This window comes from Antrostomus carolinensis, unplaced genomic scaffold, assembly GCF_000700745.2.
Source record: "Antrostomus carolinensis isolate BGI_N321 unplaced genomic scaffold, ASM70074v2 scaffold26379, whole genome shotgun sequence".
Taxonomy (NCBI): domain Eukaryota; kingdom Metazoa; phylum Chordata; class Aves; order Caprimulgiformes; family Caprimulgidae; genus Antrostomus; species Antrostomus carolinensis.
Window position 1 is genome coordinate 14503 of NW_010336881.1, and position 12396 is coordinate 26898.

Sequence of the window (12396 nt, forward strand, 5' to 3'; positions counted from 1 at the left end):
CAAAGTATTCCATCCAGGCAACCTTTATCAGACAACAGGGAAAACCATGAACAAAATGACTAGAGGTGTGTTAACAGAAGAAATATGATGGAGCTGGCCCTACAACCATTCAGTTCTTTTGAAGGAAAACCCAATCCTGCCTCTGAGGTTGTCTAGGCCAACACTGAATCTGTACACTGATACAGGCAGTGGAAGGAACCATTGCTTTTGTGGCGAGCAAGGCAAAGGCTGGCGTTTGTACTACTGTATTCAGAGTTGGTGTGGCTGCCTTGAGAAACAATATCACACCAGACTTGCAAAGCAGTCAAATGTATTGGCTTTTTGCAAAACGATTTCACTTTCAATCAATGTACATGTTATATAGTTTTACAGATGAAAAACACCTTTCAGTGCTAGAAAGTAAACACTGTTTTGATATCAAATGCACTTGCCAGCTGATTTTGCTAAGAACCCACCCCCAGACAATAAAAAAAACAACCAACCAAATGAAATCTATAATACAAACCGACATTCACGTTAATGTCAAATAACTGTCCCAGCAAGCATAAAATCAAGATCTTCTTTACACGGGTCCCCTCAGAAGCAAGTTAGAGTCATGCGTCTGTATGTAGAGTCCACTCCCAATCTGGGAAACCTCAGTAAGACTGTTGCCCTTTGAAACGTAAGTCCCATTTTTTAAAGGAGTGCTCCACACATACATGCACACATACACACAGAGTTACACACACATACACATAACCCTCTCTCTCTTAGCAAGAGCTGCATGCTGGGTAACTGTTAATGCCTTCTGTGCATTTTTTACCTACTTTGTTTGTAAGGGTGAGGTTGGAATTTCCTTACTTCTCAGGTCTGTATTCTTTAAAGAATAAGCGGAATGAAGAGACACTACATTACAAAGACAAAGAAATGCACTCATATCTCAGGCATATTATTTTTCCCAGTCATTTACAAGGACGATGTTATTTACATTCGTGACTCGGCAGAATCTGCAGGAAGAGTTATTCTTTCTCCGCGTTGGGTTTTCTTGATGAACTCTGTGAGCCCATTCTGTGCTGCCACAGACCGTTTCTCTTTAAGGCACTGCATGTGGATGATGACTTCGGAGAGAAATGCAAGCCCCTTTCACTGGATTGTGCATTTCTCCCTCTCCCTTGACTGACCTTCCCTGAGAACTTTTGATTTTATATACTTCAGGTCACTATTGACACTTGGCCGGCGAGCAAAGGGAGAGATCATGCCATAAGCATCCATGTCCTTGACTCGGCGCATCCGGAAGGATTTCTGTTGGAAGGTATCACCATACTGGATGGAGATTTTCCTGTGGAGGGCGGGGCTCATCTCATGAGGTAGCTTGGCCATGCTGAAGAGGACATAGAACATCTCATCCACATTGGTGTTCTTCTTGGCTGAAACTTCAAAGTAAGCGCAGTTTTCATCACTGGAGACAAGGTTCTCCCCTTCATCTGAGCGTACCTTGCGGAAGATTTCACTGTGGTCATTTTTGTTGCCACAGATCACCATGGGGAGGTCAGCTGACTCCTTGGTCTTGTTCTTCAGGCAGGATTTGACCTCAAGGATCTGTTTCTGGAGCCTCTTGACCTCGTCAAAGGATTCTCGGTTGTCCAAGCTGAATACCAGGATGAAAACATCCCCTGCAATTAAAAAAAGATACTATAAAGGCTTGTTGGTTGCAACCTGTGTTGGAGGAGCTATTTTTCAAAAATTCTTGCCCATAATTTTTTTTGTTCCTTTTGAATCTCTGTTCATTAAGCTATACTTTAGTTCCAATTCTTCTAAATCAACACCCCACTCCTCTATGGGAAAGACTTTTAGCTATGATGTTACTTCAGCCATATCAGACTGTGTGTTTCTAGGTTTCACTGGACTTGCAAATTATTGCCCATTTATACTCTTTGGCAAACTTCTTTCTGTCTCAGCTTTGCTGCACTGCCTATCTTTTTTCTTCCTCTTGTTTGTATCTCTGTGTAAAACAGAGCGTGTTCTGACACCAGGAAGAATGGAGAGCTAGTAGCCACTCAGCCTTGGCCTTTTGATTATACAATACAAGAAGCAACACCTGAACTGAAGATTTACAGCTAGTCAGTCCCAAATGCCTAAGTCAGGAATCAGAGGTTTCCCAATGTGCATTGCTCTGCTGCCTTTTCATTTGCTTGAGAGAAACAGACCATGGAAAAAAAGAAATACATAAATGACACAGATCCCCTGGCATTTCCTTTTGACATTTCCTGACTTACAATTCCTTTTGCAAATATAAAATAACACAAATCGTTGCCTGTTGAATGACATTCATGTGGAACATGCTAAGAGAGCTTTCAGGAACAAAAGCTCACATCCGCATCCCAGAAACCGGCCCTGGGACCTCACTGAATGCGGACAATAGCCTGGTCAGATGTGAACATCATGTTTCACTGGCTAGCTAGAAGGGTAGACAGCAAATCCAGAAAGTAAGTTTGTTGTAAGCCATGGCTGAATGTATTTCCACTGTCACTTTCACAGTTAGAGAATATATCTTAGCTCACAACAGGAACTGCTTAACAATGAGAACATGAGAAATGAGCACACCATTTTCCCTTTTTCCTCTTTAATTAACTTGATTAACCATAGACTGAGTAGAAAGGGTAAAAGTAGAGCTGTTCTTTTACTGGAATATCAAATCAAGGGAATCAGGCTGGAAATTTTAGGAAAAAAAAAAACCAACCCTTTGAGATTTTCTTGGTTTGAATTGCTTTCCTGTGCATTTCACATTTGTTTTTCACTGCTTGTGTCTTATAATGACATGCTTATTTTGTCCCTTGCTGCTCTTTATGCCCACAAGATTTTATTCAGCTGTTCATTTGTGACCACAATAAAAAATGAGCAGGAGAGGAAGGTAGGAGGGAAATAAACCAGGTGCAAATGTCAATTTCAGACCTTCACCCAGTGGATTACTTCTCTGTGGCTAATGCACTCCCTATAGTGCCCGGAGCATCCCAGCCAGGAAATATCTGTCTGGAGAAGTGCATCTTGCAACAAAATAAAGAAGACCCTTTAGCTACCTCCCAAAACACAGTCATCTCCAGGCTACAGTTTTCAAGCTAATATCTATCATTATGATCTTTCACTCACCGTTTCCCACCCACAAACTTCCTCCCACTTCTTACCTGTCAGGATGGAAAGCCTCCTCATAGCAGGAAAAGGGTGATTCCCAGAGGTGTCCAGGATGTCCAGCTGATACATGTCTCCCCGGATATTGTAGACCTTGCGATGAAAATCCTCAATGGTGGGAGTGTACTGGTCCTCAAATCGCCCATTGAGAAAGCGTGAGACAATGGAGCTTTTCCCCACCCTGGAGGCTCCCAGCACTACCATGCGGTATGAGTTCTTGGCTGGCACATTCAGGGTACAGTTTCCACCAGACATAGTCTTCATCATCGCTTGGTCCTGAAAGAGGAAATGACAGAGTTGGAGGAAAGACCAGAAACTAGATGGAGTATGGAGTAGAGCAGCTCCTTACCGCAACCTTGTCAAAGAGTGCTCTGGAGCACAGTCCTCATTAGTAGATCAATGGTTCATACAGAAATCTGTTCACTGGAAATGCTTAATTTTTTTCAATCTCATATCCAGGGACTGTTTTTTGGGGGGGTTGGTGGTTGTTTGTTTTGGTTGTTGTTTTTTTAAAAAAATTTCTTTTAAAGTAATAGAAAAATGGAGGCATTTACACTGAAAATAGCATGGCTTTGAATTTTAATTTACTATTTCTTTTAAACATTAAGGGCTAATTTTATCAGCTGTGCTTCAACTGAGACACCAGGTTCCTTCCCACCATCTGCGTCACTTAGACATTACCAGATTTTTCAGTAGAGCTTGGTTCTCATTTAGATACATAAACACAGAGGTCAGATTTCCCAATATACTGCATCCACTGCAGCTGCCATTAGAACCTAGACCACTTTGTTTGGTTGCCTAAATAGGAGCTGTGCACAATACTTATTTTGAGATCAACCAGAAGTCGGACAGAAACAAGACTCACGCTTGACAGCAGTGCAAGTTAGACATCTCGGTAACTTTAAATAGCTGGTTCCATACAACCTTCACTGCTGATGCAGGGAGCTTGAGACACAAAATAGCATTGGCCGATGATAAATTCTAAGATCTGTGCTTTCAGTGACCTTCTAGAAACCAGATTTTAATCTTGCTGTTTGGACTGGTAGTGTGGGAACTCCCTATCAACAAACTATCAGCATTGCAGCAGGATGGCTGGCAATGGATGGAGCTGCAGAAATGTAGATTTCATAGGAATTTCAGTCTTTATACATAGACAGCTGTTGTAGGTGTCAGTCACAGTCTTTGCCGCTGCTAAACACAAGCAGGAGAAAACATGAAGAACAGCCATCTTAAATAGCTATTAGACAAGACTTCCAACCCCTGACAATGAAAATGAGTCTTGAGACCTTGGAAATCACGTTTTGACGTAGCACTCAGATGTGGAAAACTTTGATAGGGGGGAAAAAAAAATGTTGCTCAGATATTTTTCATGTATCAGTTCAAATGAATTGTGTACTGAAAGGAAAAATATAACCCCTGTGTGGGGATAGCTTACCATTAGAGCAAAGAAAGCACATTTTTGACAGAGTTTATTTTGGTTACTAGGGTCTTATTAAAGAATAATCAAATTCCCACTGTGCTGTTTGTTTAACTTAGGTGTTGTTTATTTAATATTACAACGCGAGTACTTTATGTACACTGAAAGATCATTTCGGGGTCCAGATCTGGATTCCTATCTTTCCCTTGAGTGAATTTTATCTCCCAAGCTTTTATGCAGCTGACATTTATCTCAGTCAAAAGCTTAAAATCTTTTACTTTGTTTAACGCGCACTAAGCACCAAAGCAGCAGTGAAGATAACGGTCACCGCTAAATAAAGAAGTCTCTGGAATTTTGATCCAGCATCGTTACAAGTGCTGTGCTATAGCCCAAGGCAACAGTAAAACACTACTATTTATTATTATTGCTATAATTTGCTGCACATCAACAGCATATTTGGCCCTATCTAAACCACAGAAGAAAATGCAATGCTTTCCTCAGAGTAGCTTACACTCTGAATTATATTCAGCAGGCAGGACAGCATAATACTAGGATCAGACAGTGATGTTAGAACATAACTTCGGATGGACACACACATGCAGAATTATGGTACTGTTGGGATTGCTCCGGCTGGAATGACAGCAAGGAGCACACATGGTCTGTGTTTTATTTAGAACAGGACTTATGTCCAACAGTGCAGAAACACCACATTCGATCTCTGAAACAACGCTGCCATGTACGCTATCTCTGCGCTTTCCTACATAGCCAGTCCAATACTGTCTTGCATCCACAGGCAGACAAATGGTGACAGAGCTGCTTTGGGATGACTCCTTTCACCCTCTCAGGCTTTATTTAGCTGGCAGAGAAAAGCAGGGAGATAGATTTTTATTGAGAAAAATTACAAACTTCTCTATGGCCCAGGATCAGTATCTAAAAATGAGTCAGTTCTTCAGACTGGGGCGAACCTTTGTAGCTGCTTGAGGGCAAGTGAACTGTGTTGGTTCACACCTGCTGAAGATCAGTTTTGTATAACTTGATGCAGCAGCATCTGGGAGTGAGCACAGTTAGGCTTTTTAAGCAAATATCTTATGCGTCCTGTAAAGAACATGCACGCCGGGGGACCTGATCCTGACCAACAGGTTTACATGTCAAAATCCTACAAATTGTATTTTTCACTGGCGGGTAACCACCAAACTGCTGGTGATTAGAGAAACTCCCATCATACAGCAAAAGAGGCAGACTGTGTCACTGCAGCTGCTTGGAGGGTTAATTTTGCACCTTTAGTGAAAGAGGCACTTCTGACCTCCACTTTGAAATTAATCCCACTGCTTTGGACCTCAGTTAATGCCACTGTACACTGAATCAGCTTGGAGAAGGAATTGCTACCACAGCTACCTGCAAACAGGGAAGAGTAAGGCACAAAGAAGCTGAGTGACCACCCAAGGTCCAACAAATGAGAATCATGAACAGACTGTGGGACTCCTTCCTTTCAAACTCTTTCTCCTTCCTACCTTTCCTCACTCTTGCATCTCTGGTCATTAAATCACACTGTCTCCCACCTCCATCAAAGGCAAAACCCTGTGTGTAGACACGTGCTAATTTCAGGACACTTTGCCCCAGGAATGTAGATGCGCTGAAGGGGAAGAAGGAGTGTGAGGACATGCAGATTTTAATGTGTTAAATAGTCATTTTGTGCTGTCCTTGTTCCATCTGTCAAGGCATTCAGTCAAGAGGACTGTTGTGCTTTCCTGACTGCGTTTCATTTCACACGGAGTCAAAAGATGCTTTTCAGCACTTTGATTCATGGAGTTGCTACTCATCTCATCACCTCTGCTGCAAATCTGACTCAGAGTGTGCTGTTGAATTGGGAGCTTATATTTGTATTTTGTGCTCTCTCTTCTTAACCCTCCACTCCACTTTTTCTCCAGTTCAATACAATCTGCCTTCTTTCCTCCTCAGAAAAAGAATGAAACTTCAGCCTTCACACCCAGGGGTGAGGGGAGCACAGAGACTCAGACATTGAAAAAGATTAAAGGCAGAAGAAAGGAAACAGAAAGAGACCACATGTTCATGTACTAAATAAAGCAAAATCAATCAGAAGAGAACGAGGAGACAAACAACCTCCAGCTGGCTTTAATCTACATCTTTTCCTTCCAGTTTATTAAATGCTTAAGCATAGATTAATTCCCTGTGGTACCTTCTGCTTTATGCACTGGCTTGATGCTAGAAACTTTACATTGGTATTTTATATTGGTACAGCACAGGGATTTCAAAATGTCATAGAAGTGTAGGCAATGAGTGTTATCTCAACTTAATAAAGGGAAAGGTTCATATGCCCAGAGAGAGCTGAAACAGCTGTCCAAAGTCAACATTAAACCCCATTTCTTTTGACTCCCTGTGTTGCCTTCTACTTGCTAATCACTGCTGCTTGTTTCATAGGCAGACATTGGAGTGAATGACAATGCACCTGCTTTTGCACACTCTGAAGAACACTTGTCTGCATTCCAGTGAGGTGCTGACAAATTTGATACTGAGCACCTGGAGAGAGATACCTAAGGAAGACGTTCGTCATTCCACCTGCGTAGAGATTTTACACCTTATGTTTCCATCCTTCCATCAGGGGATATGTTCCCTACCACTCCCTATCCACGAACAGATTTCTGAACTACCTCTCTCACGCTCCACAGTCTTCAGCTGCTGTCTCTGTTTGCCATCCCAATGTAATTCACTGCATGCAGCTAAAAAAGACATAGGCAGATGCAAACTGTACCATGCATAACAGACCTGTCACTTGTTAATCACTACTAGTATCCCTGTAATTTTCATGCACACCACAATCACTCCTGTGGGATGTTTGTTTCCTACTTTCATCCCAAATTCCATGTTGCTTTCTTACCTCTCTTTCCTTGGAGGAGCAGTCCTGGGTCTTGGTACAGCCTGATGAAGCTGATAATTTCAATCAGAGGCGGCTGCTGCTGTAAAAGGCTGTTGTTCTGTGGATCCCACGTTGCTTGGTCTGGGCTCAGTTCTTTATCAGTATTTCCCAGGAACTTAGCTGGATTGGGAAGGACTGCAGGGCTCCAGTGGGCTTTCCCCCATGGATGGTAAGTACCAGATCAGGCGACCAACATGGGCTAAAGAAGGGTCTCGGAACCAGTGGTGGCTTTTCCCTTTGGTGAGATGAGCTCTTCTCACAGCCTCAGTTCGAGAGAAGGAGAGGCAGGGTCTCTCCCACTCCTACTGGCTTTTCTTGCAAGTTGTGCTTGGTAGGCTCTGATGGGGGGAAAGGGTCTCTGGAGCGACACCTAGTCGTGCAGGGTCGTGGGTGCATCCGGCTGGCCCACCCTGCCTCTACGCTGCCTCAGACCCTATGGGAAAAATCACTGGGGGCATGGAAGTTGTCTCTGGTGAACCTATGCTTCCCTGGGTCTTGCCTGGCACAACCCCTGCCACCAGCTTCTTTTCTTCTGGTCTGAGTTTTGCTTTAAAATATACTCTTTCTAGGACAGAAGGGGCTTTTCTTTACATTTGCCAATTAAGTCTTTCTTCTTCCCTTCCTGCCTTTCTCCCTCTCACTCTCACAACTACTGGCAAATTGCAGATTTTCCTTCTGTAGGACTCACAGATAATTGGCTCAACTCCTCCCTTGAAGTCAGTGTCAGACACAGGGGAAGGAGGGGTGCTGAGGGGGTGGGATTTTGTGCCTATTGAAAAAAATCTTTTCTCCTCTAAACAAAAAGTTCACATGCATTGCAGACTGCACATTCCCTGTCTTTCCACCAGAGACCTGTATGTATGCATGTGTGGGGAAGGAGTTAGTGTATGTGCACAAGAGACACAGAGACTTCACTTTGCAAGCTGTAAATTCATAAGCTGTTTCTAAAGGCTCTATACTTCCGTGCTGATCTTTTCTGCTAGACAGAAGCAAACTGACTCATTTCCCAAGTAGGGGCTTTCTGTCCATAATCCCTGTAATTCCTTTGCTGTATGGAATACTTTCTTCTGTTCCCTCAGTCTCGAAGATGTTACGTTAGGATTGCCGGTTGGTTTGATTAAGAAGTAAGAATAATGTGTAACTGCTATTCATTCATTAATATTTAAATAAATTAAAAACTAAACTAGAGCTGAGTAATAAAAATGTTTAAAAAGGTCAAACAAACTGAAAGTATAGGGGATCAAGAGTCAGAAAAAGAAGAGAAACAAATCAGGGTGAATTCAAGGAGTTTGTTCAACCTCAAGTGAAAAATCATGTTTGCAGTTTATTTAACTGTTCATTGACTCTAATTTTTTTATCCTTTTTGAGCTGATGTTATAGTTTAGATCCAAAATTCTATTTTAAAAGATGTCAAAAAGATTGATTTTGAAAGATTTGAAATTAAGTATTTAAGCATTTCCCACTTAAAACTCCTAATTAGAGGCGGGGGGCGGGGGGAAGAAAAACACTTTGATATTGTCAAGGTATTTTGAAATACGAACATGGAAGGGAGGCATGATCTCCCAAATGCGAATATAGTTTCAGGATTCCCGCACTTCTCTTTCTTTGAGCAAATTTACTCTTCATTGAACACAACGATTCCTCCAACTACCTTGTTTTTTTCATCTCCAGACCCACCCCCCCAACCCCCCCAGCAGTTCCTACAGCTTTTGAGGAATTCCTGAGATGCTTTACTTTTTCTCTTCCTTCTCCTCAGAGCACAGGGAGGTTTCTTTTGTCACTCTCAGAATAATGCTTCCCTCCTTTGTCCGTGCTCCCGGCACTGCACAGCAGTCAGCAGCAGCTGTTGAGAAGGATGCTGTGGCTGTTGCAGGCACATGGTCTGACATGCCTGTGTGTCTCCCTGTGCTGACAGACTTTAAAAGCCACAACACAGGCTATGACATGGGTCCTGCTGTAACCACCTGCGAGAGGCAGCAGCTCCCAGTAAGGTCAGGCCAGAACAGGAGGTGGATTTGGGGCCCCCAGGCTAACACAAAGGCAAACTAGAATTGATTGAATTTGGGAAGCAGCAGCTCCTGGCTTCCTCCTAGTGCAAATAACTTTAGATTTGGGAAGTAAGAGCATGGCTTGGCACAGCACCACTGAAACACCACTGGCTTCTTCCAAGGGGTAGTGAACTGGTAATGAGTCACTACATGAACTCAGTTGTTTTTAAGACCACAGAACCAGGACACCTTTTTCAGCTCCTGAGACTTTACTCTTTGGCAAAATGTAGAGGAGTATTTTTATGGTCCAGACAAATTTTTAAAATAAGATATGATGCTTTCCATTCCTAAGTCATTAATTCAGAACAAACCTGAACCGAAATCTGCCATCTTTGGTATCTGGTCAACTATCTGTGTGGCTTAGATCCAAACAGAGCAACCAGCATTCTGGTATGATTGCCATGGGAGGAATTGCTGCAAAAATCAGCAAAGAAATCAAGTCCTGTAGTGCTACAGAGAATAAACTCCTCTTTCATCCCTGTAGCTCACATGGCAAGTGTACGAATTTTCTGACAAAAAAGAAATGTAGTCATCCTGGAGAGCATCTCATCAGCCTGGAATCTCAGCCTACTCAAGCTCTTTTGTAAACCAAATGCAAAACTCTAGCCTAGCTGGCTTCACCAATCCCAAACTCCCACTCAGCTGTCTTTCCCAGCATTTAAACTAGCCAGTTGAGTCCCTCAAATTATATAAAAATAAAATAGGAACATACTTGACTAGGCACCTTGGCTTTATTTGATCTCTCAGAAAATGGCTAATAAAATAATAAATTACTTTTGAAGTAAGCCTTTGAAAGATAATTGCTAACTATGAGCCTTCAGAGGCTCAAGAGATGCTGCTGTAGCTTTTTTGGGTTGTTTCTTTTGTGCTTCATTTTTTCTGGTGTGCTCCCAGTTCAAGAATTGACAAAAAATGATCTTTCATGCTTTCCCTCAAGGGTCAAGAGACCAGAGCTCAAAATTCCCTGCTTTTCCAATGACATCCTGAGGGGCTCAGGTAGAGAAATCATGTTAATTATGTATGTCTGCCCCTATCTGAGAAGTAGGAATGGCAGCACCTCTTTGCTTTTAGAGTTATAAAGAGAATAAGTGGATCAGAGAGACAAAGCGAGTACCAAAAGAAGATAAAAAGTTCTCAGTCTCAGCAGTTTCCTCTGATTAGTCAGGGACCATTAGCCTTTCTTAGAGCTTACAGATATTTACCAATGTAAAAGCCAGGCTTGTAATGGATTACTCTCTGGAGGCATTTTTCCTTCCTACTTCTCCAGTCTATAAAGAAAGCCTAAATGAGTTTTTTAGCTGGCTAAAGCTGTCTCAGAGGGTGACAGGCTGTGGCTGCAGAGGACCATCACTGCTATGAAGGACTCTGCCTGCCTTGCTGGGTGACACTGGCCATGGCTTCTTGTGCAGTCCTCATGTCTGAGTGTTCAGTGTGAGAGAGGAGAAACAGAAGGTATTGCAGATGAATGATATCAGCTGAACAATATTGTTTATATAGGACTAACTGAAAGCAAATTACCTCACTGGCGTGGTGGCTCATCAGCACATATAGCTGTTGTCTCTGAGGCTGGTGTGTGGGTCCTACTGGCTCATCCATGGGGCTGCCTCATCTGTGGAAGGTGCTGCAGATGGTGCAGTTGTGGCTGATGGACAAGACAGCTGATCTTATTTTGGGTCTGCCTAGACTATGGGTGAGCAGAGAAGGAGGACTTGAGAGGGCAAGCCAAGGGAAGGGGAAAAGAAATGTTGCAGGGAGAGGATGACTAGAAAGATACACAGAGGAACGGGGAGAGACAAGGGGAAAATACTGCTGTCATGTGTCGCACTAACCACCTGGCTCCAAACAGTGGTGAAGAACTAAAGTGAAGTGACTTGCTCTATGGTGGGACACCCAAGTGAGCAACTGCTCCTCAGACCCACCAGAGGAGCTTCCTCCTCTCCAAAGGAAGGCACAGCTCCCAGGCTGCACCCACACTGACCACTGTGGCACCAGAATTATGAACAGCATGGGCTCATGGTGCAGTGGTGTCACTGTCACAAGTAACTTACACCTTTTGAACCTCCAAGTACTGGCTGCAGCTGGAAATGGAGATTGGTGTGATGGGCTGATGCAGCAGGACTAATCTGTTTCTCTCCACCTTAAGGCAAATGACAGAAGTGACAATTGCATGCCGTTCAGCTCTGTTCAGAATTAGTTCAAGACAAAAGATGTTCCAAGGCTTTTGTCTCCTCTTCAAAAGCAAATGCAACAGAGATTAAATATTTAAACCAGCTTTTCTCACTCTTTTCCCATTCATTTTCATTTCCCTTATTATTCAGTAAAGCAGGCTCTTTTTTTTCCAATTTTTTTCCACCCCCTCACCTTTCCTCCTTCCCTCCCACATTCATTTCTCCTTCTTGTTGCCCCTCCCTTCAAGCAACGCTGAAAAGTTAGTGTTCAGGAGTCAGTAAACTGCAGGTACCAAGTCATATTCTGAACAGCAAGTAGGTGAGCAGCACAGGTATTACTGCCCTTGCATTGCCTGTACCCCCAGGCATTTAAACTTAGTGAAGGGTTCTCCAGGTGTCTTACAGTGACTGGCAAAGTAAGTAAAGATCATCAGTTACAAGTGAGAACATTAATACTTGGAAGAATACAGCTGACGAAGGCATACATTTGAGAAAATGGTGGTCTGACTTATATTCCTTGTCCTGTCATAGAATCTGTATATGACTCTAATTTCTTAGTGTCCCAGGGTGTAAAATAGGTTAATAATATTTACTGAGATCCATGCAAAATGAGAAAGCACTGCTTTGCTGTGAAAAATGTCCAAGTCACCTCTTATTTGCTGC

At 42.8% G+C, this 12396-nt stretch overlaps 1 protein-coding gene across 1 annotated transcript; it reads right to left on the reverse strand.

Moving 5' to 3' along the window:
• Positions 1-300: 300 nt before the first annotated feature.
• Positions 301-7610, reverse strand: RASD2 (RASD family member 2). Its single transcript, XM_010175031.1, has 3 exons — positions 7479-7610; positions 3162-3441; positions 301-1652 (listed from the first exon to the last, which is right to left on the reverse strand). The coding sequence occupies exons 2-3, from the start codon at positions 3430-3432 to the stop codon at positions 1123-1125; spliced, it is 801 nt and encodes a 266-aa protein (XP_010173333.1). The 5' UTR covers positions 3433-3441; positions 7479-7610; the 3' UTR covers positions 301-1122.
• Between the last annotated feature and the right edge of the window lie 4786 nt (positions 7611-12396).

Bases quoted from the DNA above. Each gene is read 5' to 3' on its own strand.
- RASD2 (XM_010175031.1), bottom strand. From the start codon at position 3,432: ATGATGAAGACTATGTCTGGTGGAAACTGTACCCTGAATGTGCCAGCC. The intron at 1,653-3,161 runs GTAAGAAGTGGG...TTTTAATTGCAG, and splicing joins GAGGCTTTCCATCCTGACAG to GGGATGTTTTCATCCTGGTA.